Below are 27084 nucleotides of genomic sequence, written 5' to 3'. Positions count from 1 at the left end.
CACCCCCAGTCCCCTGCAAGCAATAAATAAATGGTATGGTAGTAAGAGTGATGTAAGGATTGTAAAATAAATAACGAAACAAAACAAAAGTGGGGGAATATAAGTATATCCGTCCGAAGGTGTCAGTGATCAAACCTGGAAGTAAAAAATATGCATCGCTGAGCACAGCCGGGATGAAAGTGAATTTAACGTTAAATGAGAGCTCTGACCGCCATCCATTGGTCTGCTCAGCGTCTTACATGCTCGGTAGCCCTTGTTGAGCCCGTTTAATACGTTTTCACCCAATATGGTATAGTATGGATTCGAGTCCATGAGCAAACCCTAACACGCAATAACAAGGCACTCTAACCTGTACGGGGGATTGGTGTATATCCCCGGATAAACTTCTCTGCGTCCAAAACCGAGGAGAGCCAAATCTTCACCGGAAGGCGGGGTAATTCTTAGTCTTGCCGGGAAGAGTAAGGCTGGGCGAAGATGGAGTTTGTAGAGTTTGGTCATGACATCTCTGTAGTCGGCGCGATGCTTTGCCACATCGGGCGCATAATCCTCATAGACACGGAATGGATGCCCTTTATGTGACAGGTTGCCCCTCATTCGAGCTTCACGCAGGATAAGATCCTTGGTCTTGAAACTGTGACAACATATTATTACTGGGCGAGGACCTTGGCCCGGTCCAGGCACTGGGACAAGGGAGCGATGTGCGCGGTCCAGCTGGGGATCCGAATCCAAAACATCCGATCCCATTGCATCCTTCAATAGCTTGGCGAAGAAGTCGGTAGGGCGAGAGCCCGCCTCTATCCCCTCTGCCAGACCAACAACGCGAAGGTTATTACGTCTGGATCGGCCCTCCATGTCCACCACTTTCACAGAAAGCCTCTGCACAGTATCCTGCAATGACGTGCATAGCTTCTCTAACTCGTCGATCCTACCAGCGTTGAATTCAGAAGCTTTCTCAAGGTCCACAATACTCTGGCCATGCGAAGCGACCGTTCGAATGACGCTCTCGATTTTGGTGTCCAGCTCAGCAATAGTGGCCCTAAGATCCTCAGCTATAGCAACACGTAGCTCCCCCAAAACCCGGGTAAGTTCTGTAAGTGTCACGTTGTTGCATGTGCCTCCCGCCTTGTCTGTCTCGTTGTTTAGTGGGGAGTAGGCCTCCGCTGTGGATTTATTGTCCTTTGGTCGCTTATTACTCGGCATTTTCATATAAAAAGTTACAATCTTGTATTAGAAAGAAACGTTTGTTGTAAAAAGTGCCATAAATTAGGTTAAATTAGATTATTTCTCAAAAAAGTTGCAGGAGCATCTCACGCACAGCCGTTCACTCCAACATGCTAGCTCCGCCCCCCGGATTTTAGGTTTTTGAATAATACAAAATTCGTTCTCCATTCTTATTGTTTTATATTGTACAATTCAACTTTAAACAAATACAATTTCCTACATTTCCATCAATGTCTTCATTTCCTGCACTAATTTGTGATTATTTTCACACTGCCACGCAGGGCTGCACGATATTGGCCCCCAAAAAATCAAGGATTTATTTTTACCAAATGTAATTGCGATTTGACTTCTAATTTAGATCAAAACACTTGGGGGGCCAAACTGTTGAAATCATGGAAATATAATATAAATAAGTGGGAATTTTGAATACAGTGTTGGTTGACATGACAACAAATGAAAATGCCAGGGAGGAGATACTTCATGTAGATAATATATTCATGCAACTCGCTAAGAAAAGACAAACCAGTTGTTTGCAGATGTAAGAAACAAAAGGAAGGGTACATTCTAGAAGTGTATTGATATTGTTGCGTGTGCTGCATTGACCATGCGCACGTGTCTGGTGGACCAGAAACAACACGTGTCTTTAACTAGGCAAGTCCAATAAAAACAAATTCTTAATTACATTGACGGCCGACATAGAATGTAAAGTAAAAACCCAAACCGGTCCGTGCATCAATATCCAGCCCTTCCATCTAACCAATTATCTGAAAATGTTTGCTGTATGCAATTATCTTAGCCAGCAAGCGAGTCAGCCAGCCAACGTTAGCTATTAGCCTAGCCAACGTTAGCTTTCTGAGGAGCTGATTGGCTGACGGTGGGACGTGCCTCATAAGTGCTCTGAGCACTGCTCGCACTCAGCAATAATGGTTGATTTGAGGCCCAATATATTCAACATGTTAAATTATTGTGAGGTCGTAAGAGCCTGTAGATACATTTTACCTTTATTTAACTAGGCAAGTCAGTTAAGAACAAATTCTTATTTTCAATGACGGCCTAGGAACAGTCAATGGGCCGAGATCTGATCTGGAGCCTGTAGATCGGGATAAAAACGTGTCCACGTTTAGCTGGTGTCTCTTTAAGTCTGGTGTCTGCCTGAAGATCTTCCCACACTGAGAGAAGCGGTACAGGGCTTCTGTCCTGTGTGAGTTAACTTGTGTGCCCTCAAATGTGATGACTGACGGAAACTCTTCCCACACTGAGGGCAGTGGTAAGGCTTCTCTCCCGTGTGCGTTTGACAATGTTTCTTCAGGTATCTTGCCAGACTGAAGCTCTTCCCACACTGAGTGCAGTGGTAATTCTTCTCTCCTGTGTGAGTTAACTGGTGGGCCGTCACATTTGATGAATGACTGAAACTCTTTCCACATTGAAGGCAGTGGTAAGGCTTCTCTACTGTGTGAGTTAACTGGTGTGCCCTCAGGCTTCCTGTTTGACTGAAGCTCTTCCCACACTGGGAGCAGTGATAAGGCATCTTTCTTGTGTGAGTAAGCTGGTGTCTATTTAAGGTCTGTAAAAGAGGAAAACTCATCTCACAAACAGAGCAGTGGTATGGCTTCTCTCCCGAGTGAATTCGATGGTGTGTCTTCAGGTGTCCTGCCTGACTGAAGCTCTTCCCACACTGAGAGCAGTGGTACGGCTTCTCTCCTGTGTGAATTAGCTGGTGTGCCTTTAGAGCTCCTGCCCGACCAAAGCGCTTCCCACACTGAAAGCAGTGGTACGGCTTCTCTCCTGTGTGTATTCTCTTGTGTTCGTTTAGCTGTCCTTCCATACGGAAGCTCTTCCCACATTGGAAGCAGTGGAAAGGCTTCTCTCCTGTGTGTATTCTCTGATGCCTCTTCAAATTGAACGAACAACTGAAAGTCTTCCTACACTGGGAGCAGTGGTACGACTTCTGTCCTGTGTGAGTAAGTTGGTGCGTCTTCAAGCTGCTTGGTGTCTGAAATCTCTTCCCACATTGACCACACGGGTACGTTTTCTTTCTTTTGAGGGTCTTTTTGCGTGGTATGAGGTGAGTTGGACACACAAAACTGCCTCTAGAATCTGAGCAGGGTCGGTCCATGCAGTGGTGATGTTTCTGTCTTGAGTTCCTCCGTCTGTGTTGTTTATGGCTTCCTGATGCTGTGGAACTGGGCTCACTGTCTGAACCTGGGTTGGAGATCTCTCCTGTGGGAATATGGACAGATATGGGGTTAGAATCAGGATCAGAAGCATTGGCTTTAGACTCGTCTAAAAAAACGATTAAGATCCCTTTATTTGTCCAAGTTGCTGTGGGCGGTTAAGAGTCTTAGTCAAGGCATGTGGACCAGTTGCTGTGGGCGGTTAAGAGTCTTAGTCAAGGCATGTGGACCAGTTGCTGTGGGCGGTTAAGAGTCTTAGTCAAGGCATGTGGACCAGTTGCTGTGGGCGGTTAAGAGTCTTAGTCAAGGCATGTGGACCAGTTGCTGTGGGCGGTTAAGAGTCTTAGTCAAGGCATGTGGACCAGTTGCTGTGGGCGGTTAAGAGTCTTATTCAAGGGCACAACAGCAGGTGATGGCACGAGCCCAAGCTTACAACTCTTTATTCATTGTTTCATTCATTAACAGCAGATTATTTACTGGGCGATGAAAACAACAACTTTCTAATCACAACCATCTACCATCCACAGATATACACACACCGACTTGGGGAAAGAGTTGTCAAACAGTCAGAGACACAGGTTGGTATACTGTGAGTATAGCATCTCTGTCTAAAAGCTGGGCTAATTTTAACAATAATATATCATCTCTGTCTAAAAGCTGGGCTAACTTTAACAATAGTATAACATCTCTGTCTAAAAGCTGGGCTAATTTTAACAATAGTATAACATCTCTGTCTAAAAGCTGGGCTAACTTTAACAATAGTATAACATCTCTGTCTAAAAGCTGGGCTAATTTTAACAATAGTATAACATCTCTGTCTAAAAGCTGGGCTAACTTTAACAATAGGGCTAACTTTAACAATAGTATAACATCTCTGTCTAAAAGCTGGGCTAACTTTAACAATAGTAAATCATCTCTGTCTAAAAGCTGGGCTAACTTTAACAATAGTATATCATCTCTGTCTAAAAGCTGGGCTAATTTTAACAATAGTATATCATCTCTAGTCATAAAAGCTGGGCTAATAATAACATCTCTGTCTAAAAGCTAACTTTTAACAATAGTATAACATCTCTGTAAAAGCTGGGCTAACTTTAACAATAGTATAACATCTGTCTAAAAGCTGAGGCTAACTTTAAGTCTAAAAGCTGGGCTAACTTTAACAATAGTATATCATCTCTGTCTAAAAGCTGGGCTAATTTTAACTCTGTCTAAAAGCTGGGCTAACTTTAACAATAGTATATAACATCTCTGTCTAAAAGCTGGGCTAACTAGTATAACATCTCTGTCTAAAAGCTGGGCTAACTTTAACAATATAAATCATCTCTGTCTAAAAGCTGGGCTAACTTTAACAATAGAACTTTAAAAGCTGGGCAATAACAATAGTATATCTCTGTCTAAAAGCTGGGCTAACTCAATAGTATAACATCTCTGTCTAAAAGCTGGGCTAACTTTAACAATAGTATAACATCTCTGTCTAAAAGCTGGGCTAACTTTAACAATAGTATAACATCTCTGTCTAAAAGCTGGGCTAACTTTAACAATAGTATAACATCTCTGTCTAAAAGCTGGGCTAACTTTAACAATAGTATAACATCTCTGTCTAAAAGCTAACTTTAACAATAGTAATATCATCTCTGTCTAAAAGCTGGGCTAACTAGTATAACATCTCTGTCTAAAAGTTGGGAGTATAACATCTCTGTCTAAAAGCTCTAACTTTAACAATAGTATAACATAAAAGCTGGGCTAACTAACAATAGTTTAACTCTGTCTAAAAGCTAATATAGTATATCATCTCTGTCTAAAAGCTGGGCTAACTTTAACAATAGTCTAAAAGCTGGGCTAACTCAATAGTATATCTCTTCTAAAAGATGGGCTAACTTTAACAATATAATATCATCTCTGTCTAAAAGCTGGGCTAACTTTAAAAGATGGGCTAACTTTAACAATATAATATCATCTCTGTCTAAAAGCTGGGCTAACTTTAACAATAGTATATCATCTCTGTCTAAAAGCTGGGCTAACTTTAAGATGGGCTAACTTTAACAATATAATATCATCTCTGTCTAAAAGCTGGGCTAACTTTAACAATAGTATATCATCTCTGTCTAAAAGCTGGGCTAACTTTAACAATAGTATATCATCTCTGTCTAAAAGCTGGGCTAACTTTAACAATAGTATATCATCTCTGTCTAAAAGCTGGGCTAATTTTAACAATAGTATATAATCTCTGTCTAAAAGCTGGGCTAACTTTAACAATAGTATATCATCTCTGTCTAAAAGCTGGGCTAAAAGCTGGGCTAACTTTAACAATAATAAATCATCTCTGTCTAAAAGCTGGGATAACTTTAACAATAGTATAACATCTCTGTCTAAAAGCTGGGCTAACTTTAACAATAGTATAACATCTCTGTCTAAAAGCTGGGCTAACTTTAACAATAATATATCATCTCTGTCTAAAAGCTGGGCTAACTTTAACAATAGTTGTGGGAAGTGAGCTGTCAATAATAGCAATAATAATTTTAGAATCCCCTGAGACACCAACCTCTCTCTGTACTCCACATCTGAACGTACCTGGGTCAGTGATACTATCTACTTCTTCCTCCAGATCTGGATCAGACACTTCTCTGCTATCCTCCTCCTCCTCTTTGACTGCTCTCTCCTCCTCCTCTCTGTCTTTCACAGCTCTCTCCTCTTCCTCTTTGACTGTCCTCTCCTCCTCTTCCTCTTTGACAGCTCTCTCCTCTGCCTCCTCCTCCTCTTTGACTGCTCTCTCCTCCTCTTCCTCTTTGACTGCTCTCTCCTCCTCTTCCTCTTTGACTGTTCTCTCCTCCTCTTCCTCTTTGACTGCTCTCTCCTCCTCTTCCTCTTTGATTGCTCTCTCCTCCTCTTCCTCTCCGATTGCTCTCTCCTCCTCTCCGACTGCTCTCTCCTCCTCTCCGACTGCTCTCTCCTCCTCTCCGACTGCTCTCTCCTCCTCCGCCGCCTCCTCTTTGACAGTCATCTCTTCCTCTAGGACTTCTGGCTCTTCTTTGACAATCACATTGAGTTCCAGTGTTTGACTGCAGTCCTCCAGCTTCACTGACACCATCTCTGGACCCTGCTGTGAGCTTCTCTGGGCTGGAACACCACAGCCAGAACCCAGGGACTCTGTGGACTTGGGTTCAGACATGGAAGACTACAGATGGATTCAAAAGAGGCACAAAAAAATGAAAAGTGAGTTTCACAAACAGGATGAGTTTCACTAGAACAGTTTTGCTTATAAAAAGGAATAGATGGAAAATGTTGCATGCATGGTCTATCTACTAGGATTCTGCTAAGAAAATATAGCTAGCTAGCTAACATTGCTGTGGTGATGGCAACGATCGCTAACGTTAGCCATTTGAGCTAATTGGGTTAACTTTAGCCATTTGAGCTAATTGGGTTAATTAACTTTAGCCATTTGAGCTAATTGGGTTAACTTTAGCCATTTGAGCTAATTGGGTTAACTTTAGCCATTTGAGCTAATTGGGTTAACTTTAGCCATTTGAGCTAATTGGGTTAACTTTAGCCATTTGAGCTAATTGGGTTAACTTTAGCCATTTGAGCTAATTGGGTTAACTTTAGCCATTTGAGCTAATTGGGTTAACGTTAGCCATTTGAGCTAATTGGGTTAACGTTAGCCATTTGAGCTAATTGGGTTAACGTTAGCCATTTGAGCTAATTGGGTTAACTTTAGCCATTTGAGCTAATTGGGTTAACTTTAGCCATTTGAGCTAATTGGGTTAACTTTATTTGAACTATTTAACTTTAGCCATTTGAGCTAATTGGGTTAACTTTAGCCATTTGAGCTGAGACATTTGAGCTAATTGGGTTAACGTTAGCCATTTGAGCTAATTGGGTTAACACCATTTGAGCTCAATTTGAGCTAATTGGTTAACTTTAGATTTGAGCTAATAACTTTAGCTTACTGGACATTTTACTGTGGGATTATGCACTATAGCCTGTTACCATATATATGATTGAATATTATCTGCTGTTGGCTTGTGTGGATGTATGTATGTGTTATGCAACATAGCTGACTTGAAACATTGTTAAAAGTGTCAGGGCCATGAACCTTTCTCATGATGGAAAAATACAGAAGACAGGGACTGTGCAATGAGTTGGGGGGCACATTCAGAGCGTGGGGTTGCAGAACAAGTGGTCTTTTGTTAGATAACAGGAGCCAGGTGCGTGATAACGGTATGGAGCATGAGCGCATGGATGTTCTTCACAGAAACAGTTACATCTATCAACAGAAGCGCCAAGAGCAAGAGCATTGCGCCTGCAATGGGCTGAGCAAGTTTAAACCACGCCCAGCCTCTACTGTGATAGGCCAACAGACGGGTTGGAACTGTCTATCACAGTATAAAGAATACTGTTTACATACATCCTGTCAGTTCTCTGTTTGCCCTGCGAGGTGGGACAGAGAGCCCGTATATACAAAAATTGCATTTACCACTTATTGCTTAGCTATAATAAAAAATACATAGTATACAATCGGTGACTCATTGTCATATTTATCCTGATACCAGATTCGAATTGACGCAAATCTAACAAATGATATCTAGCTGGATTGCTAGATACAATTACAAGCAAGAAGTTTGCTAGTTTAAAGCAAAGCCGAACCAAAATGACATTTGATATCACGCTGGCTGAATGATTAAGTAGATGTGAAGAATCCAGACTGGGCTTAATGGGTACCGAGGGCTCCAAATAATAAGAGGTTAAATAATAAATGTTTATTTATTTTCAAATGTTCCAAATTTACAAACTAACATTTCTTATGTAAAATTATTATATTAATCTCCCGTAAAATTATTAAAAATAAACGGATCATTGCCATCAGGGCCTAAATTAACACCCGCCACCCCCTAACCCGCCACCCCCTAACCCGCCACCCCTAACCCGCCACCCTAACCCGCCACCCCTAACCCGCCACCCCAGTAACCCGCCACCCCTAACCCGCCACCCCTAACCCGCCACCCCTAACCCGCCACCCCAACCCGCCACCCTAACCCGCCACCCCTAACCCGCCACCCCTAACCCGCCACCCCTAACCCGCCACCCCTAACCCGCCACCCCTAACCCGCCACCCCTAACCCGCCACCCCCTAACCCGCCACCGCTAACCCGCCACCCCTAACCCGCCACCCCTAACCCGCCACCCCTAACCCGCCACCCCTAACCCGCCACCCCTAACCCGCCACCCCCTAACCCGCCAATGAAACTCATGAACTGCCTATGGCCTTTATTATAAACAGCCATGAACATGTGTCCAGGGACAAGCAGGCGCCCACAGGAAGTCCCGTAAAAATATTAACTATCTAAGTGGAGGTTCCTCAGAGAAGGAAGGGGCTGGGCGACATGACCAAAATATCATATCACACTATGTTTCTAATTTATGACGGTATTTTATGTGTTTTAGTAATAAAAGTTGTAAATGTGCTTTAGTAGTAAAGTGATCCATTCTGATTGAACAGTTATGAAACAATTCGACTTCAACCAAAAATGATTTCCTGCTTCTACACTCATATGAGATCATTTCCACACTGCAACGATACGGGTTCACGATACGGGCAGAAAGAACACGGCCGAGGCCTTCCAAGAGCCGCAGTGGTCTGAGGCCCCGCATCACACTGCTAGCTGTGCCACTAGGGATTCTGGGTGTTTGTGTGACCGGGAGACCCATGGGGCACCGCATCACACTGTTAGCTGTGCCACTAGGGATTCTGGGTTAGAGGATGTGTTTGTGTGACCGGGAGACCCATGGGCCACCGCATCACACTGCTAGCTGTGCCACTAGGGATTCTGGGTGTTTGTGTGACCGGGAGACCCATGGGGCACCGCATCACACTGCTAGCTGTGCCACTAGGGATTCTGGGTGTTTGTGTGACCGGGAGACCCATGGGGCACCGCATCACACTGCTAGCTGTGCCACTAGGGATTCTGGGTGTTTGTGTGACCGGGAGACCCATGGGGCAGCGCATCACACTGCTAGCTGTGCCACTAGGGATTCTGGGTGTTTGTGTGCCCGGGAGACCCATGGGGCAGCGCACAATAGACCCAGCGTCGTCAGGGTTAGGAGAGGGTTTGGCCGACAGAGATGTCCTTGTCCCATCGTGCACCAGCGACCCCTGTGGTGGGCCGGGCACAGTGCACGGTGATACGGTGGCCAGGTGTACAGCGTTTCCTCCGACACATTGGTGAGGCTGGCTTCCAGGTTAAGTGGGCATTGTGTCTAGAAGTAGTGCGGTTTGGTTGGGTTTCGGAGGACGCACGGCTCTCCACCTTCACCTCTCCCGAGTCCGTACAGGAGTTGCAGCGATGAGACAAGACCAACTACCAACTGTAACTACCAACTGTAACTACCACAAATTTGGGGAGAAAAGGGGGTAAAACAAAACTAGGCCTTATTTTTAACCAAATGTTGCAATTGCGATTTAGATCAGAACACTTGGGTGAACTGTTGGAATCCTGGAAATAGAATGTTTATTATAATTCTACAGACAGAATATACATAATAGTGGGCGCTTTGAATACAGTGTTGGTTGACATGACAACGAATGAAAATGCCAGGGAGGAGTTATTGTGACATGTTAGGAACCATGTCGTAACCTAAACCTATAGATGTTACACTGAGCTGGGTGAATGGAGTCATGTTAGGAACCATGTCTAACCTAAACCTATAGATGTTACACTGAGCTGGGTGAATGGAGTCATGTTAGGAACCATGTCGTAACCTAAACCTATAGATGTTACACTGAGCTGGGTGAATGGAGTCATGTTAGGAACCAAACCTGATGTTACACTGAGCTGGGTGAATGGAGTCCTAAACCTATAGATGTTACACTGAGCTGGGTGAATGGAGTCATGTTAGATGAACTGGGTGAATGGAGTCATGTTAACCAAACCTAAACCTAGATGTTAACTGAGCTGGGTGAATGGAGTCATGTTAGGAACCATGTCGTAACCTAAACCTATAGATGTTACACTGAGCTGGGTGAATGGAGTCATGTTAGGAACCATGTCGTAACCTAAACCTATAGATGTTCCACTGAGCTGGGTGAATGGAGTCATGTTAGGAACCATGTCGTAACCTAAACCTATAGATGTTCCACTGAGCTGGGTGAATGGAGTCATCCAATAAGCTGGAATAGACACAAGGCCTTGCTCATACAATATATTATGATCCTCCAAGTGGGGACCAGTCACTAAGGGCAGAGCCCCACCTGTTTTGAGCCCCACATTTTAGCACAAAAAATATATATATTTAATTTGGGGGGGGCCACAGATAAATTTTGGCCACAGATAAATTTACATCAAATCACATATCTACAGTAGCTTTGATTGGACATTATACTTTCACAATCTTAGCTAGCAGTAATCATCATGAATCAAGTCGACAATCTACTGGAAAACATTTTAATCCTTGTTTTATGAAGATAAATGATTGAGAAAACATATCGGTGCTCATCGGACATAAACATTACACAACAAGTTGGAAATCGCAAATACAACGAGTGGTTTGGAAGGAATCAGTGGCAGCGGCTGTGTGGTCTCAAATCTGGGATTAAGGGGCTATTTTCCTAGTTTAAATTGATAAACATTCAACATTGGCCATGCTGTCAATGAAACATGATTTGTGCCGCGCGTTTATGGATTTCCTCTTATCCGCTTGTCGCCCCCTTATGACATAGTTTGTACATCTCAATTGTCATTAGAAACCACATTTGTTTAAGCAAGTCAGCCATATCAGCTGTTGTTGTCAGTAAATGAGTCTGAATGAACTGATTCGCTGCCAGACAAGATTCTGCTGATAGCCAAGAGTAGCAGTGGTAAGGTGTTGGGACTGCTGTTGGGACAGCTTTATGTAGGTCCTAACCGTTTGTGGGCACCGTTTGTCACCGTTATAATGCAATGACTGTATTGTTTAGTGTTGTGTTGTGGCTTTGCTGGCATGCCACATTTGTTGTTGTTTTTTTCCACCAAGATGTACATGCTAACATCGCCAATGGTCCTCCCTCATCTTAAACGGCACCGACAGCCACAATAGTTCATCAAATGCCTGTCCAACTGATTAGTTCTGGCGCCGTCCATGCCCACTTACTATCTAGTGATCAGGCTGCCTGGTTGAAATGAACGATTCACTAATCACATATGACATTGAAGATAGCTAGCTAAACAAACGTGCTTGCTAACAACGATAGCTAGCTAGCTAGCCTAGGATGAAGATGAAAACCTAGGCAACTTCAACCCACTATAGCTAACGTTAGCTAGATAACATGGCTAGACCGTATCTAATGTCCTGAATACTAGCTTTTTGTGTAAACAAATAATGTGTTATGTACATAGAATCGTTATAGAATGTTTTAAAAGCTTGATCTTACTTTGGACCTGGACTTTGAAATGTTGACTACCGACGATACTAGCGACAACAACAACAGCTAACTAGCGTAACTCCGAACCACCTCCTTTCCCAGAACGACGTCACAGATAGCCAATGAGCCAGATATTTCACCGGAAATATATTAGTGTGAAGCATCCGGTTGGCGTTTCCACTCACTACCAAATATGGTGATGAGAGGATGCCCAGTGGCCGGCAGTGGGATAAGATCGATGTTGTACGAATTCATGCAAACTTTCACATAGGTGAAACGTTTGATCTCAATACAGTTTTTTGTTCCCAAAACTAGCATCTGTTAAGACACATTTTTGTAGATTTTACCCTTTGCCAAAGTATAAAAAACAAAAAACGAATTTGTTCCCACTTTAAAGGACAGGCTGTGGTCCATCTTGAGTTAGTTATAAAAACAATCTTTGACAAGATCATCTTCTATGGTAGTCTGCCGGAGTCTGCCGGAATAATATCACAGACCTAGTTCTGGTTGAGTGGAGAAGAGGTTGGGGACTGTTGAGTCATTGAAAGTAACTCAAAGTGGACTGTTGAGTCATTGAAAGTAACTCAAAGTGGACTGTTGAGTCATTGAAAGCAACTCAAAGTGGACTGTTGAGTCATTGAAAGTAACTCAAAGTGGACTGTTGGTGATTTGTTGCGTTTCTTCCATCCAGAGGGATCAAGCGCTCCACGTTTCTCGGGACAAGAGCTGTGCATTTCTTTGCTCTCAGGAGCAGGGCGCCAATAGAAAAGTCGGTGTCAAAGCTCAACAAGACAGACAGCGTATTCTCAGACTCGCCATTGTCACCGGGTCTGTGTCTTACCAAACGGCGGGTTTAACAATCACCAGGAATATGTTTACAATACTGATCACCTCTGAGTGGCGCCCTACTCCCTAGAGCAAATCACAACACTGATCACCACTGAGTGGCGCCCTACTCCCTAGAGCAAATCACAACACTGATCACCACTGAGTGGCGCCCTACTCCCTAGAGCAAATCACAATACTGATCACCACTGAGTAGCGCCCTACTCCCTAGAGCAAATCACAACACTGATCACCACTGAGTGGCGCCCTACTCCCTAGAGCAAATAACAACACTGATCACCACTGAGTGGCGCCCTACTCCCTAGAGCAAATCACAATACTGATCACCTCTGAGTGGCGCCCTACTCCCTAGAGCAAATCACAACACTGATCACCTCTGAGTGGCGCCCTACTCCCTAGAGCAAATCACAACACGTCCTCTTCCTCTGAGCGGAGGATGCACAAAACAAAATCTCAACAATTCTCGAAACGTTCACAGATGTAACCATTCCCAGTTTGTCCTTTCCCCGGTCCGACACTGTGTGGCCAAAACAAAGCAGGAATCCACTCTTTCCAAAGATCTTCACTACACCTGTCACTGCTGGCCGGCCCACTTCATCCTGGTCTGGCTCAACATCAGAGCGCTCAGACAACTGGTTCCATTTCAAGATCCGCAAAGTTTTCAAGAGAGCATGAAGAGTGACACGTACGTTTAGTTGGTTTGTATTCAGGAGATGTAGGTATGTACTCAAGGCAAAGGTGGTAAACAGTGAGACGAAGGACTGATCTTTTTGCCATTCTTACGCCTTCACTTCACTGTCATCGTGAGAATAACTATCTGCGAACTCAGGACAGTCAAGGCTGCGATAGATGCATACATTGCGCAACTGCACTAAATCATTATGTTGCTGCCTACATTCATGTACCCATCGATTTTTGAAGAATATAAATTCCTCACAAGCTTAGATAAACTCTTACCCCGTCAGAACCCAACATATTAAATAAAGCCTGTTTTACTCCAGTGTTGATAAACAAAGCAAATGTAAACCAACACTATATAGCTTCAAAACTATCATGGATGCATGGCCAGTCCTGCATCCATAACTCTGTCTAGGAATTTGAGAGTGGTTACACACTCAGCAATTTACAGAAATGGGGGGGGTCGCTTTGTTATGTTTTATTCTGCTGAATGCCATTTTAAGAATACGATCTTATATCTTCATACATTTTTGTTTGGAAACAATGGTCAGCTCAGATAATACGTGAAGCACCTTGATCAAGGTTCCGCTATTGGAAGAAAGCAACTTCTTCTTTAATTTGTATTGGCGGATCGCAACCACCTGACAGGTGCATGCAGCGCCACATACAGTACTGGAGTGTGAGGCCAGTGATGGCAGGAAAGCAACTTCTTCTTTAATTTGTATTGGCGGATCGCAACCAACTGACAGGTGCATGCAGCGCCACCTACAGTACTGGAGTGTGAGGCCAGTGATGGCAGGAAAGCAACTCCTTTAATTTGTATTGGCGGATCGCAACCATCTGACAGGTGCATGCAGCGCCACCTACAGTACTGGAGTGTGAGGCCAGTCATGGCGGGAAAGCAACTTCTTTACTCAAGCTGTTTAAATTACGGGTCGCCACCTTCTGGTTCAACGAAGCTACTACACCCACTGCATTCAACTTCACTGGTGTCTCTTCAAGTTGGTTAGGTGGTGATATTTTATACAAACCAGTATCCTGAATGATGCCTAAACCCTGTACTAAAAAACATGAAAAAACAAAGCAGTAATGTAAATGACCTTTTTATTTACCTTTAGTTTTACATCCTGTTAGTATAGGTCAACATAACTTAATGACAGTGAATAATCAAATCCATAATGACAGAAAATGCAATGTACAGAAAGCTGCATACAGTGTTTCAACTTATATATATATAGAACAGAACTGCCTCAGTTAGTTGGGGCATGAACTCTACAAGGTGTTGAAAGCGTTCCACATTCCCAGGTTTGCCGGAGATCCGGAATCCTCCAAACAGGGTTTCTGGAAAACCTGGGAATTTTTGAAAAATGTTAAATAATTTTTAAACACACACTTGGAGTAGGGTTTTAAAATGATTTAACACTATCTGGGAGTCTGGGATAGTCTGATGATGTGCGTTGACCCTTTCCACACTGGACATTGGATTTTATAAAGGAGAGTTTGATGTGACCATCATGGGAAGAAGACCCCAGTGGTCCTTGGAGCTCTATGGCTGGGGGTGGAGGGGGGTCTGGGAAAGAAAGGTTGCCTGGGAGGGGAGAAGGATCTGGGGCTGGAGAGAACCTGGGGTCTGGATGGGGGACTGGGGGTGGAGGGGGGTCTGGGCGAGAAGGGTAGCCTGGGAGGGAGAAGGATCTGGGGCTGGAGAGAACCTGGGGTCTGGGTGGAGGACTGGGGGTGGAGGGGGTCTGGGCGAGAAGGGTAGCCTGGGGGAAGAAGGATCTGGGGCTGGAGAGAACCTGGGGGCTGGGTGGAGGACTGGGGGTGGAGGGGGTCTGGGAGAGAAGGGTAGCCTGGGAGGGGAGAAGGATCTGGGGCTGGAGAGAACCTGGGGGCTGGGTGGAGGACTGGGGTGGAGGGGGTCTGGGAGAGAAGGGTAGCCTGTGGGGGAGAAGGATCTGGGGCAGGAGAGAACCTGGGGGCTGGGTGGAGGACTGGGGTGGAGGGGGTCTGGGAGAGAAGGGTAGCCTGTGGGGGAGAAGGATCTGGGGCAGGAGAGAACCTGGGACTGGGTGGAGGACTGGGGGTGGAGGGGGGGGGGGGCTGGGAGAGAAGGATGTGGGGCTGGAGTGAACCTGTGTGTATATATATATATATATATATATATATAGTAAAGATCATGTATAGAATTTCAGGGCAGGTTGTCGTTTATAGAAGATATACACTGAGTATACCAAACATTATGTAAACCTTCCTGATATTGAGTTATTATTGACTCAGAACAGCTTCAGTTAGTTGGGGCACGAACTCTACAAGGTGTTGAAAGCTGTACTGCTGGCCCATGTTGACTCCAAGGCTTCCCACAGTTGTCAACCCGATGTCCTTCGGGTGGTGGACCATTCTTGATACACAGGGGAAACGGTTGAGCGTGAAAAACCCAGCAGCGTTGCAGTTCTTGACACAAACCGGTGTCTTAAATCTTTTGTCTTGGCCATTCACCCCCTGAATGGCACACACACACACACACACACACACACACACACACGTCTCAAGGCTTCAAAATCCATCTTTGACCTTCCCCTTCATCGACAGTGATTGAAGTGGATTTAACAAGTGACATCGATAAGGGATCATAGCTTTCACCTGGATTCTCCTGGTCAGTCGATCTCATGGAAAGAGCCGGTGTTCTTAATGTGTGTTTGTCCTGAACTTTCTTGCCATTTTCATATAATGTGAGAGGTCAGGTGAGTGAGGTATAATGTGAGAGGTCAGGTGAGTGAGGTATAATGTGAGAGGTCAGGTGAGTAAGGTATAATGTGAGAGGTCAGGTGAGTAAGGTATAATGTGAGTGGTCAGGTGAGTAAGGTATAATGTGAGAGGTCAGGTGAGTCAGGTATAATGTGAGAGGTCAGGTGAGTGAGGTATAATGTGAGAGGTCAGGTGAGTGAGGTATAATGTGAGAGGTCAGGTGAGTAAGGTATGATGTGAGAGGTCAGGTGAGTAAGGTATAATGTGAGGTCAGGTGAGTAAGGTATAATGTGAGGTCAGGTGAGTAAGGTATAATGTGAGAGGTCAGGTGAGTAAGGTATAATGTGAGAGGTCAGGTGAGTAAGGTATAATGTGAGAGGTCAGGTGAGTAAGGTATAATGTGAGAGGTCAGGTGAGTGAGGTATAATGTGAGAGGTCAGGTGAGTAAGGTATAATGTGAGAGGTCAGGTGAGTGAGATATAATGTGAGAGGTCAGGTGAGTAAGGTATAATGTGAGAGGTCAGGTGAGTAAGGTATAATGGGAGGTCAGGTGAGTAAGGTATAATGTGAGAGGTCAGGTGAGTAAGGTATAATGTGAGAGGTCAGGTGAGTAAGGTATAATGTGAGAGGTCAGGTGAGTAAGGTATAATGTGAGAGGTCAGGTGAGTAAGGTATAATGAGAGGTCAGGTGAGTAAGGTATAATGTGAGAGGTCAGGTGAGTAAGGTATAATGTGAGAGGTCAGGTGAGTCAGGGTATAATGTGGTAGAGGGTCAGGTGAGTAAGGTATAATGTGAGGGTCAGGTGAGTAAGGTATAATGTGAGAGGTCAGGTGAGTAAGGTATAATGAGAGGTCAGGTGAGTAAGGTATAATGTGAGAGGTCAGGTGAGTGAGGTATACTGTGAGAGGTCAGGTGAGTAAGGTATAATGGGAGGTCAGGTGAGTAAGGTATAATGGGAGAGGTCAGGTGAGTAAGGTATAATGTGAGAGGTCAGGTGAGTGAGGTATAATGTGAGGTCAGGTGAGTGAGGTATAATGTGAGAGGTCAGGTGAGTAAGGTATAATGTGAGAGGTCAGGTGAGTAAGGTATAATGTGAGAGGTCAGGTGAGTAAGGTATAATGTGAGTGGTCAGGTGAGTAAGGTATAATGTGAGAGGTCAGGTGAGTGAGGTATAATGTGAGAGGTCAGGTGAGTAAGGTATAATGTGAGAGGTCAGGTGAGTAAGGTATAATGTGAGAGGTCAGGTGAGTGAAGCTTCTCATGTATTTACCTGTAAACCAGGTGCCTCTCCTGGCAGGTGAAATGCCTTCACATCATGGAAACGCCACACGGCTTTACACTGCAACTCTATTACGAAAGTAACACGTTACTAACTAGTTACTATTTAAATACAGATTTCAACTGTTGTTGTTACCTTGTTACGGAGTAATGTAATGCTGTTACTGTAACCCCCTGTGTTACTGTAAAACCCTGTGTTACTGTAACCCCCTGTGTTACTGTAAAACCCTGTGTTACTGTAACCCCCCGTGTTACTGTAACCCCCCGTGTTACTGTAACCCCCTGTGTTACTGTAACCCCCTGTGTTACTGTAACCCCCTGTGTTACTGTAACCCCCTGTGTTACTGTAACCCCCTGTGTTACTGTAACCCCCTGTGTTACTAATGTGTTTCCCCAACACTGGTGCAATAACATCAATGTGCAAATCAAACGTTCAAGAGGAGAGCGGTTGACTTTCGAGAATAGAAGTGTGGTGAAGAAACTATTGATTTATGGAGATAGAAACTGAATACATTTCTGGAGGAATAGACACTTTAATTTAAAATGTGACCCTCGTGTCATATTTCATAAGCTTTGGTACATGTTTTATATGACAATGTACATCAGGTTGGAGAAGAAAAAAAACCAACTCAGTCAATATTGGTTAGATTCCCAGCGTGGCAACACCATTATAAAGGTCAGTGTTGGGCAACATCTTCTGATGTTATTTTATGCATTTAAAACTCTTCCCACACTATCAGCAGTGGAAAAGCTTCTCATCTGGTGCATCTTCAGAGTTGTTAAATGCCTGAAACTCTTCCCACACCGAGAGCAGTGGTAAGGCTTCTCTCCGATGTGCGTTAGCTGGTGCCTCTTTAGGTCTGCTGTCTGACTGCAGCTCTTCCCACATTGAGAGCAGTGGTAAGGCTTCTCTCCAGTGTGAGTTCGCTAGTGTTTCTTCAGGTGACCTGCCTGACTGAAGCGCTTATCACACAGAGCAGTGGTAAGGCTTCTCTCCCAGGTGTATTATCCTCTGGTGTCGCTTTAGATGTGCTAAATTCCTGACGCTCGTCCCACATTGGGAGCAGTGGTAAGGCCTCTCTCCTGTGTGAGTTTTCTGGTGCGTCATTCGTTTGCTTGGTGTCGGAAAGCTCTTCCCACATTGATCACACGGGTAAATCTTCTTTATTCTGTGAGTCTGTTGGTGTGATTTGAGGTGAATTGGACAAATAAAACTGCCTCTGCAATCTGAGCAGGGGTGGGGCCTACAAGTGTGCCTTCTCAACTCCTCTGGATCATAGAAACTAGCGAAGCAGTCCATGCAGTGGTGATGTTTCTGTCTTGAGTTCCTCCATCTGTGTTGTTTATGGTTTCCTGATGCTGTGGAACTGGGCTCACTGTCTGAACCTGGGTTGGAGATCTCTCCTGTGGGAATACGGACATACAGTAGCTAGTTAAAAGTCTACACACCTCTTGCATAGTCTACACATTTTGCTGCCTTAAAACTAAATATCAAAAAGGGAATACGTTAGATTTTTCCACAACCAATCTACACAACCGACCAAAACAATTATAAAGTTAAAGACAAATTAGAGAACATTTCATAAGTCATAAAAAAACAAAGATGTCTTGATTGCGTCACATGTCCTCAAACCCCAGTTAATACTTCCTTGATTACTTCCTGGAACCACCTTTGGCAGCCATGACAGGTCTCAATTATATTGAAGCAGACTAACTTCGCACATCTCTTAGGGCAACATGTATCCATTGTCGGTTTTCCTCGAACTTTTACCTGAGCTTCGCTCCTTTAATATTTATTTTGATCCTGACAAACTATCCTGTCTCTGCCAGTGACAAGCATACCCATAAGAGGATCCTGACGCCACAATATTTAAAGATACAGACACAGGTGGGTAAATAAGTTGCACAGTGGGTTAATGGTATACTGCTACTGTAACCGATGTGAAATGGCTAGCTAGTTAGCGGTGGTGCGCGCTAATAGTGTTTCAAATTGGTGACGTCACTCGCTCTGAGACCTGAAGTAGTGGTTCCTCTTGCTCTGCAAGGGCCGCGGCTTTTGTGGCGTGATGGGTAACGATGCTCCGTGGGTGTCAGTTGTTGATGTGTGCAGAGGGTCCCTGGCTCGAGCCCAGGTAGGGGCGAGGAGAGGGACGGAAGCTATACTGTTACATTGATGCTGTTGACCCGGATCACTGGTTGCTGCAGAAAAGGAGGAGGTCAAAAGGGGGGTGAGTGTAACCAATGTGAAACGGCTAGTTAGCGGTGCGCGCTAATAGCGTTTCAATCGGGTGACGTCACTCTCTCTGAGACTTGAAGTAGTTGTTCCCCTTGTTCTGCAAGGGCCGTGGCTTTTGTGGAGCGATGGGTAACGATGCTACATGGGTGACTGTTGTCTATGTGTGCAGAGGGTCCCTGGTTCGAGCCCGGGTCGGGGCGAGGGGACGGACGAAAGCTAAACTGTTACACGACCACAATCTCTGTCTAGAAGCTGAGCTCACTTTAACAATAATAGTTGTGGGAAGTGAGCTGTCAATAACAGTTGTGGAATCTCCTGCTTACCTGGATCAGTGATACTATCTACTTCCTCTTCCTCTAGATCTGGAGAAGACCCATCCCTGTTCTCTTCTTTGACTGGACTCTCCTCGTCGTTGACTCCGCTCTCCTTCACCTCCTCTTTGAGTGGTCTTTCCTCCGGCGCCTCTGTGATGACACGCTCCTCCTCTTCCTCTTTGACTGCTCTCTCCTCCACCTCCTCTCTGACTACTCTCTCCTCCTCTTCCTCTTTGACTGCTCTCTCCTCCTCTTCCTCTTTGATTGCTCTCTCCTCCACCTCCTCTTTGACTGCTCTCTCCTCCACCTCCTCTCCGACTGCTCTCTCCTTCACCTCCTCTCCGACTGCTCTCTCCTCCTCTTCCTCTTTGATTGCTCTCTCCTCCACCTCCTCTCCAACTGCTCTCTCCTCCACCTCCTCTCCAACTGCTCTCTCCTCCACCTCCTCTCCGACTGCTCTCTCCTCCTCTCCGACTGCTCTCTCCTCCTCTCCGACTGCTCTCTCCTCCTCCCCGACTGCTCTCTCCTCCTCCCCGACTGCTCTCTCCTCCTCCGCCTCCTCTTTGACAGTCACCTCTTCCTCTAGGACTTCTAGCTCTTCTTTGACAATCACATTAAGTTCCAGTGGTTGACTGCAGTCCTCCAGCTTCACTGAGATCATCTCTGAATCCTGATTTGAGGTTCTCTGGTCTGGAACACCACAGCCAGAACCCAGGGACTCTCTGAACTTGGGTTCAGACATGGAAGACTAGAGATGGATTCAAAAGAGGCACAAAAAAAAGTGAAAAGTGAGTTTCACAAAACAGGATGAGTTTCACTAGAACAGCTTTGCTAACAAAAAGGGATAGACCACGCATTCAAAATATTTCGGCTTCTAGGATTCTGCTAAGAAAATATAGCTAGCTAGCTAACATTGCTGTGACGATGGCAACGATCGCTAAAGTTAGCCATTTGAGCTAACTGGGTTAACTTTAGCTTACTGGTAACTATTTTTTAGCTTTATTGGGTTAACTGCAGTTTACTGGTTCACCTTTCTCACTGCGGTGGGATGTGATCTAGCTAGATGGCTCAATTACAAGCACAAAGTTAGTTTAAAGCCGAACCAAAATGTGAATTTGTTTTGTAATCACACTGGACAAATGGCTAACTAAGTAAATGATTTGCTAAATTTGAAGTTAGGTAACTAAGGTTGGCTAGCTAGCTAACACACCGCCTGGCTAACTAGCCATGCAAACTTACTAACGTTAGCTAGTGATCAGTGTTGCCTGATTGAGATGAACAATTCACACATCACATATTAGACATTGTTGACTTTATAAAAAAATAATGTGATCATTCACAATTAGCGTTGGCGTAGAGGTTGAAGATGACAACCTAGCAGTAACCTAGTTAGCACCTAGTAGCTAGCTAGCTAACTTTGTTAAACATGTGGCTTTTTTGTCGAGACATGTTGATTGGGGGTCGACAAATAATCAGACTACTAAAAACAGTTCTAAGTACATAGAATGTTATAAATGATGAAGTTAAATAATGTACATAATGACTTGAGCATGTAGAATAGATGTGTAGTTGTAAACACATGTAGAATAGATGTGTAGTTGTAAACACATGTAGAATAGATGTGTAGTTGTAAACACATGTAGAATAGATGTGTAGTTGTAAACACATGTAGAATAGATGTGTAGTTGTAAACACATGTAGAATAGATGTGTAGTTGTAAACACATGTAGAATAGATGTGTAGTTGTAAACACATGTAGAATAGATGTGTAGTTGTAAACACATGTAGAATAGATGTGTAGTTGTAAACACAATTTGCAAAGTGTGTAACTGATGAGTTGTGAACATGAAAGAATAATCTATAATTACATTTGCAAACTTGTAACTTAATATTTGCATCTTTAAACCTGCGCATGTTAATTTCGCATGCTCAGTCTTTTGGCAGTGGTTTAGCGCCCAACCGTGACAAAAAGATTTATAGATGTGCAAACAGCGTTTTGCAAGCAAGGAGAGCGAGAGAAGGAGTTCTGGGAGGTGGGACAGGTTTCTTTTAACCGATCAGATGAAGTTTCATAGACCAGCCATACTCTACAATGGTTGGTTGGTGACAGCTCACATGGGCCATGTTGTCTGGCGCAACCACCTGTCAATCACGACGTGCGTTACCAGGTTACCACTAAGACTGATTGCACAATGTCCACCTGTTAGCTGTGATGGCGGGTAAGTTTATAGGTCTTTTATGTTACGTTTCCCAGCAAGAAACCAAACATTAACGCTCAAACAGAAGTGGAAACTAACAGAGTCACTGACAACAACAACAACAACAACAACAACCTAAACGAAACAGGTGGGGTTCTAGGACAGGTTCTGAAAGACATTCATGGAGGTGTCCACTGAAAGACATTCATGGAGGTGTCCACTGAAAGACACTCATGGAGGTGTCCACTGAAAGACACTCATGGAGGTGTCCACTGAAAGACACTCATGGAGGTGTCCACTGAAAGACACTCATGGAGGTGTCCACTGAAAGACACTCATGGAGGTGTCCACTGAAAGACACTCATGGAGGTGTCCACTGAAAGACACTCATGGAGGTGTCCACTGAAAGACACTCATGGAGGTGTCCACTGAAAGACACTCATGGAGGTGTCCACTGAAAGACACTCATGGAGGTGTCCACTGAAAGACACTCATGGAGGTGTCCACTGAAAGACACTCATGGAGGTGTCCACTGAAAGCTGACTAGCAACAACAACTGGGACCAAAAAGACACACTAAATCTGCCCAAGAGGTAAACAAAATAAAACCCTGAAAGAGCACAGGTGAAACACCTTCTGACTAATGAGATGACAAACCAGCAATAACACCTTCTGACTAATGAGATGACAAACCAGCACAGGTGAAACACCTTCTGACTAATGAGATGACAAACCAGCACAGGTGAAACACCTTCTGACTAATGAGATGACAAGCCAGCACAGGTGTAACACCTTCTGACTAATGAGATGACAAACCAGCACAGGTGTAACACATGCTGACTAATGAGATGACAAACCAGCACAGGTGTAACACCTTCTGACTAATGAGATGACAAGCCAGCACAGGTGTAACACATGCTGACTAATGAGATGACAAACCAGCACAGGTGTAACACCTTCTGACTAACGAGATGACAAACCAGCACAGGTGTAACACCTTCTGACTAATGAGATGACAAACCAGCACAGGTGTAACACATGCTGACTAATGAGATGACAAACCAGCACAGGTGTAACACCTTCTGACTAATGAGATGACAAACCAGCACAGGTGAAACACCTTCTGACTAATGAGATGACAAACCAGCACAGGTGAAACACCTTCTGACTAATGAGATGACAAGCCAGCACAGGTGTAACACATGCTGACTAATGAGATGACAAACCAGCACAGGTGTAACACCTTCTGACTAATGAGATGACAAGCCAGCACAGGTGAAACACCTTCTGACTAATGAGATGACAAACCAGCACAGGTGTAACACCTTCTGACTAATGAGATGACAAACCAACACATACTGACTAACGAGGTGAAACCAATTGGTGCGTCTATCGTGGCCAATAGTGCAATCACTGGAAAACAAACTGGATGATCTACGATCCAGACTATCCTACCAACATGACATCAACTGTAATATCTGGTGTGTTACCGAGTCGAGGCTGAACGATCCAGACTATCCTACCAACTGTAATATCTGGTGTGTTACCGAGTCACGGCTGAACGATCCAGACTATCCTACCAACTGTAATATCTGGTGTGTTACCGAGTCGCGGCTGAACGATCCAGACTATCCTACCAACTGTAATATCTGGTGTGTTACCGAGTCGCGGCTGAACGATCCAGACTATCCTACCAACTGTAATATCTGGTGTGTTACCGAGTCGAGGCTGAACGATCCAGACTATCCTACCAACTGTAATATCTGGTGTGTTACCGAGTCGCGGCTGAACGATCCAGACTAAACTACCAACTGTAATATCTGGTGTGTTACCGAGTCGCGGCTGAACGATCCAGACTAAACTACCAACTGTAATATCTGGTGTGTTACCGAGTCGCGGCTGAACGACAAGGATCAAATAAAGCTGGCTGGCTTCTTTGTGTTTCGGCAGGACAGAGCAGCTACGTCTGGTAAGGCGAGGGGTGCGGGGGGGTGTGTGTCTATTTGTCAATAACTGCTGGTGCAGTGCTGGTGCGCAATGTCTAATATTAAAGTCTTGAGGTATTGCTCGCCTATGGTAGAGTACCTCATGATAAGTTGTAGACCAAACTATCTACCGAGAGAGTTCTCATCTGTACTTTCTGTAGCCGTCTATTTACTACCACAGACCGATGCACTAAGAGACGCACTCAACCAGCTGTATAAGGACATATTCAAACAGGAAAACGCTCATCCTGAAGTGGCGCTCCTAGTGGTCGGGACCTTAATGCAGGCAAACTAAAATCCATTGTACCTCGTTTCTACCAGGATGTCACATGTGCAACCAGAGGGGGAAAACAATGACATAATAATAAACTCTGGACCACCTTCACCCCACACACAGAGAAGCATACAAAGCTCTCCTCGACAACCATTTGGCAAATCTGACCATAATTCCATCCTCCTGATTCCTGCTTACAAGCAAAAACTAAAGCAGGAAGTACCAGTGACTAGATCAATAACTGATGTGGTCTGATGAGGCAGATGCTACGCTACAGTTCCGCGATTCATCCAATGAGGATTATACCACCTCATACTACCAAGCCAGTGACTAACTGCATTGACGATGTGGTCCCCACAGTGACAGTACGTACATATCCCAACAAGAAGAGAAGCTTCTCTTCGCTTTACAGTTGCCTTGGCAACGGACTCTGACAGGCTGGCGCGAGAACCACTAGAGCGAGCGGCTTCCTCTGTGGGCCGAAACAACCCCTTGACTATAAATACTGTACATGATTACAACATGATTATCTCACATTTCAGGTTGGCAACACAAGGACACCCAAACATCAGAAAAATAACAGTTCTATTAATACATAAAGTAGTACCTCTTTCACAGCAACTCGGTCCATTTTCTTTGATGTTACAGACAAAGTAGGTCCAACAATGGTAGCCTGTCTCCTACTTTATCAGAAACTTTTTCATACAGGTATAAATTCATCAATATAATACCAACCTCTTGACCTGACGGGGTTTATTTATTTCATGTATTATACTGTCTGTGTACTATGGTAACACGCAATTCATAAAGATGTTGGTACCGTTTATCATAATTGTGCAATACCATGGTTGAACATATAATGTAGTTTAAAACCATGGTATTTCCATGATCCACATGGTATGAATGATGCAATACCATTGCATTATTTAGGTGCATGGTAGTACCATCCATGGTGCATATCCATGGTTCAGAGTATACCATGGTATAAGTCAAAGTACCATAGAAGTACCATGGTATGAATGAAAGTACCATTGTAGTGCCATGGTACATTTTTTGTCACCGGGGATATGACCGATGTTCTCAGCTAGTGCCAATAAGATACTGTTCGCTCAATTAAGTTAAGAATTTTGATAACTAAAAGACAGATTGGAGTCTTTTCATTGTCATCCCTTTACAGCAATAGGCATTTGCTTTTCAAACAGTTTTTCCGCGATTGTATTTTTTAAATATTGCGATATGCCCTGCTGGGTCTCTGCTTTCACTGACAGTCGCAACTTATTAACAATTATCTATTTTGGTATTTGAAGCGCGCGCTGCCCAAATCGCGGGCCCTTCAGACTGTCGACAGTGTTTTATTTTATTTTAAATAAGCTAATGATCCTCTGTGCCCATATTATGCTTTCTAGTGTAGTAGCCTATTTTGAATTATTTCTGTATAAACAGGAGTACGCTAATTAGGTTATCATTTTCAATTTCCTTTATGCCGTTTTAATGTGTCATAAACACAAGCAGTTATCATTTTGATTGTCAAACAAAGCACTTAACGGCGCACCTATAGGCTACCCGCGGACATTCGTTCAGTCACAATAATTTCATCATCCAAACCCCAATTTAATGACTGGAAAGAGATTCAAAACTACGTGTGGTGTATTGCAATTCTGCGATTGTCACAAGGCCTACACTTGTAGCCTGAATTGCAGCATCTACTGTTGTCCACGCGCGCCCACTATATATTTTTACCGGGACACCGTACGGGTGTCCCGCCTGACTTTCACCCCTGATTTAACTTCCTAATAAAGCTTAATCTTACCTTGGAACTTAACTTTGAGAAGTTGCTACCAATACCAGCTAGCCACTCTTCTTCGATGTTTAACGGCGTTTGGTATCCAATAAATGATGCATTACCGCCACCTACTAGACTGGAGTATAACTCCCTTATACTTCGCTTAAACAATTATAATAATCTACAAATACCCTACACTCAAAGTTGAACTGCAGTTATACGCCACTATAACTGCAGGTACAATTCAAAAATACTGCAGTAAAAAATATTTTGTACGCAGTATTTGCAGCATACTGTAGTTATACTGCACTTGTTTCCGTAAGGACACGTGTCCAGCAGCAATCAAATCCGCTGGTCTGGGGAAGTCTGCCCTGTTCTTCAGACTGAAGGTATTTGATAGCTGGTCTGGGGAGGTCTGCCCTGTTCTTCAGACTGAAGGTATTTGATAGCTGGTCTGGGGAGGTCTGCCCTGTTCTTCAGACTGAAGGTATTTGATAGCTGGTCTGGGGAGGTCTGCCCTGTTCTTCAGACTGAAGGTATTTGATAGCTGGTCTGGGGAGGTCTGGTCTGTTCTTCAGACTGAAGGTATTTGATAGCTGGTCTGGGGAGGTCTGCCCTGTTCTTCAGACTGAAGGTATTTGATAGCTGGTCTGGGGAGGTCTGCCCTGTTCTTCAGACTGAAGGTATTTGATAGCTGGTCTGGGGAGGTCTGCCCTGTTCTTCAGACTGAAGGTATTTGATAGCTGGTCTGGGGAGGTCTGCCCTGTTCTTCAGACTGAAGGTATTTGATAGCTGGTCTGGGGAGGTCTGCCCTGTTCTTCAGACTGAAGGTATTTGATAGCTGGTCTGGGGAGGTCTGCCCTGTTCTTCAGACTGAAGGTATTTGATAGCTGGTCTGGGGAGGTCTGCCCTGTTCTTCAGACTGAAGGTATTTGATAGCTGGTCTGGGGAGGT

At 44.2% G+C, this 27084-nt stretch overlaps 3 protein-coding genes across 11 annotated transcripts in view; all 3 read right to left on the bottom strand.

The window, feature by feature from the left end:
* The window catches only part of LOC115117214 (zinc finger protein 664-like), a 440815-nt gene that overhangs the window by 90054 nt on the left and 323677 nt on the right, over window positions 1-27084 (bottom strand). The window lies entirely within an intron of this gene.
* On the bottom strand, window positions 1382-11893 carry LOC115118380 (zinc finger protein 883-like). The gene is made up of 3 exons (XM_065000974.1): window positions 11800-11893; window positions 5967-6570; window positions 1382-3441 (listed from the first exon to the last, which is right to left on the bottom strand). The coding sequence occupies exons 2-3, from the start codon at window positions 6562-6564 to the stop codon at window positions 2357-2359; spliced, it is 1683 nt and encodes a 560-aa protein (XP_064857046.1). The 5' UTR covers window positions 6565-6570; window positions 11800-11893; the 3' UTR covers window positions 1382-2356.
* Window positions 17861-26236, bottom strand: LOC135560002 (zinc finger protein 624-like). The gene is made up of 3 exons (XM_065000983.1): window positions 26158-26236; window positions 19901-20639; window positions 17861-18745 (listed from the first exon to the last, which is right to left on the bottom strand). Exons 2-3 carry the CDS (start codon window positions 20631-20633, stop codon window positions 18309-18311), a joined length of 1170 nt encoding a protein of 389 aa, XP_064857055.1. The 5' UTR covers window positions 20634-20639; window positions 26158-26236; the 3' UTR covers window positions 17861-18308.

Source organism: Oncorhynchus nerka, linkage group LG15, assembly GCF_034236695.1.
Source record: "Oncorhynchus nerka isolate Pitt River linkage group LG15, Oner_Uvic_2.0, whole genome shotgun sequence".
NCBI classification, from domain to species: Eukaryota; Metazoa; Chordata; class Actinopteri; order Salmoniformes; family Salmonidae; genus Oncorhynchus; species Oncorhynchus nerka.
This window is presented reverse-complemented; position numbering and strand designations above follow the sequence as displayed.

Coding starts and splice junctions, on each gene's coding strand:
- LOC115118380 (XM_065000974.1), bottom strand. CDS start 6,564: ATGTCTGAACCCAAGTCCACAGAGTCCCTGGGTTCTGGCTGTGGTGTT. Junction 3,442..5,966: donor AGATAGTATCACTGACCCAG/GTACGTTCAGAT, acceptor ATATTCCCACAG/GAGAGATCTCCAACCCAGGT.
- LOC135560002 (XM_065000983.1), bottom strand. CDS start 20,633: ATGTCTGAACCCAAGTTCAGAGAGTCCCTGGGTTCTGGCTGTGGTGTT. Junction 18,746..19,900: donor AGATAGTATCACTGATCCAG/GTAAGCAGGAGA, acceptor GTATTCCCACAG/GAGAGATCTCCAACCCAGGT.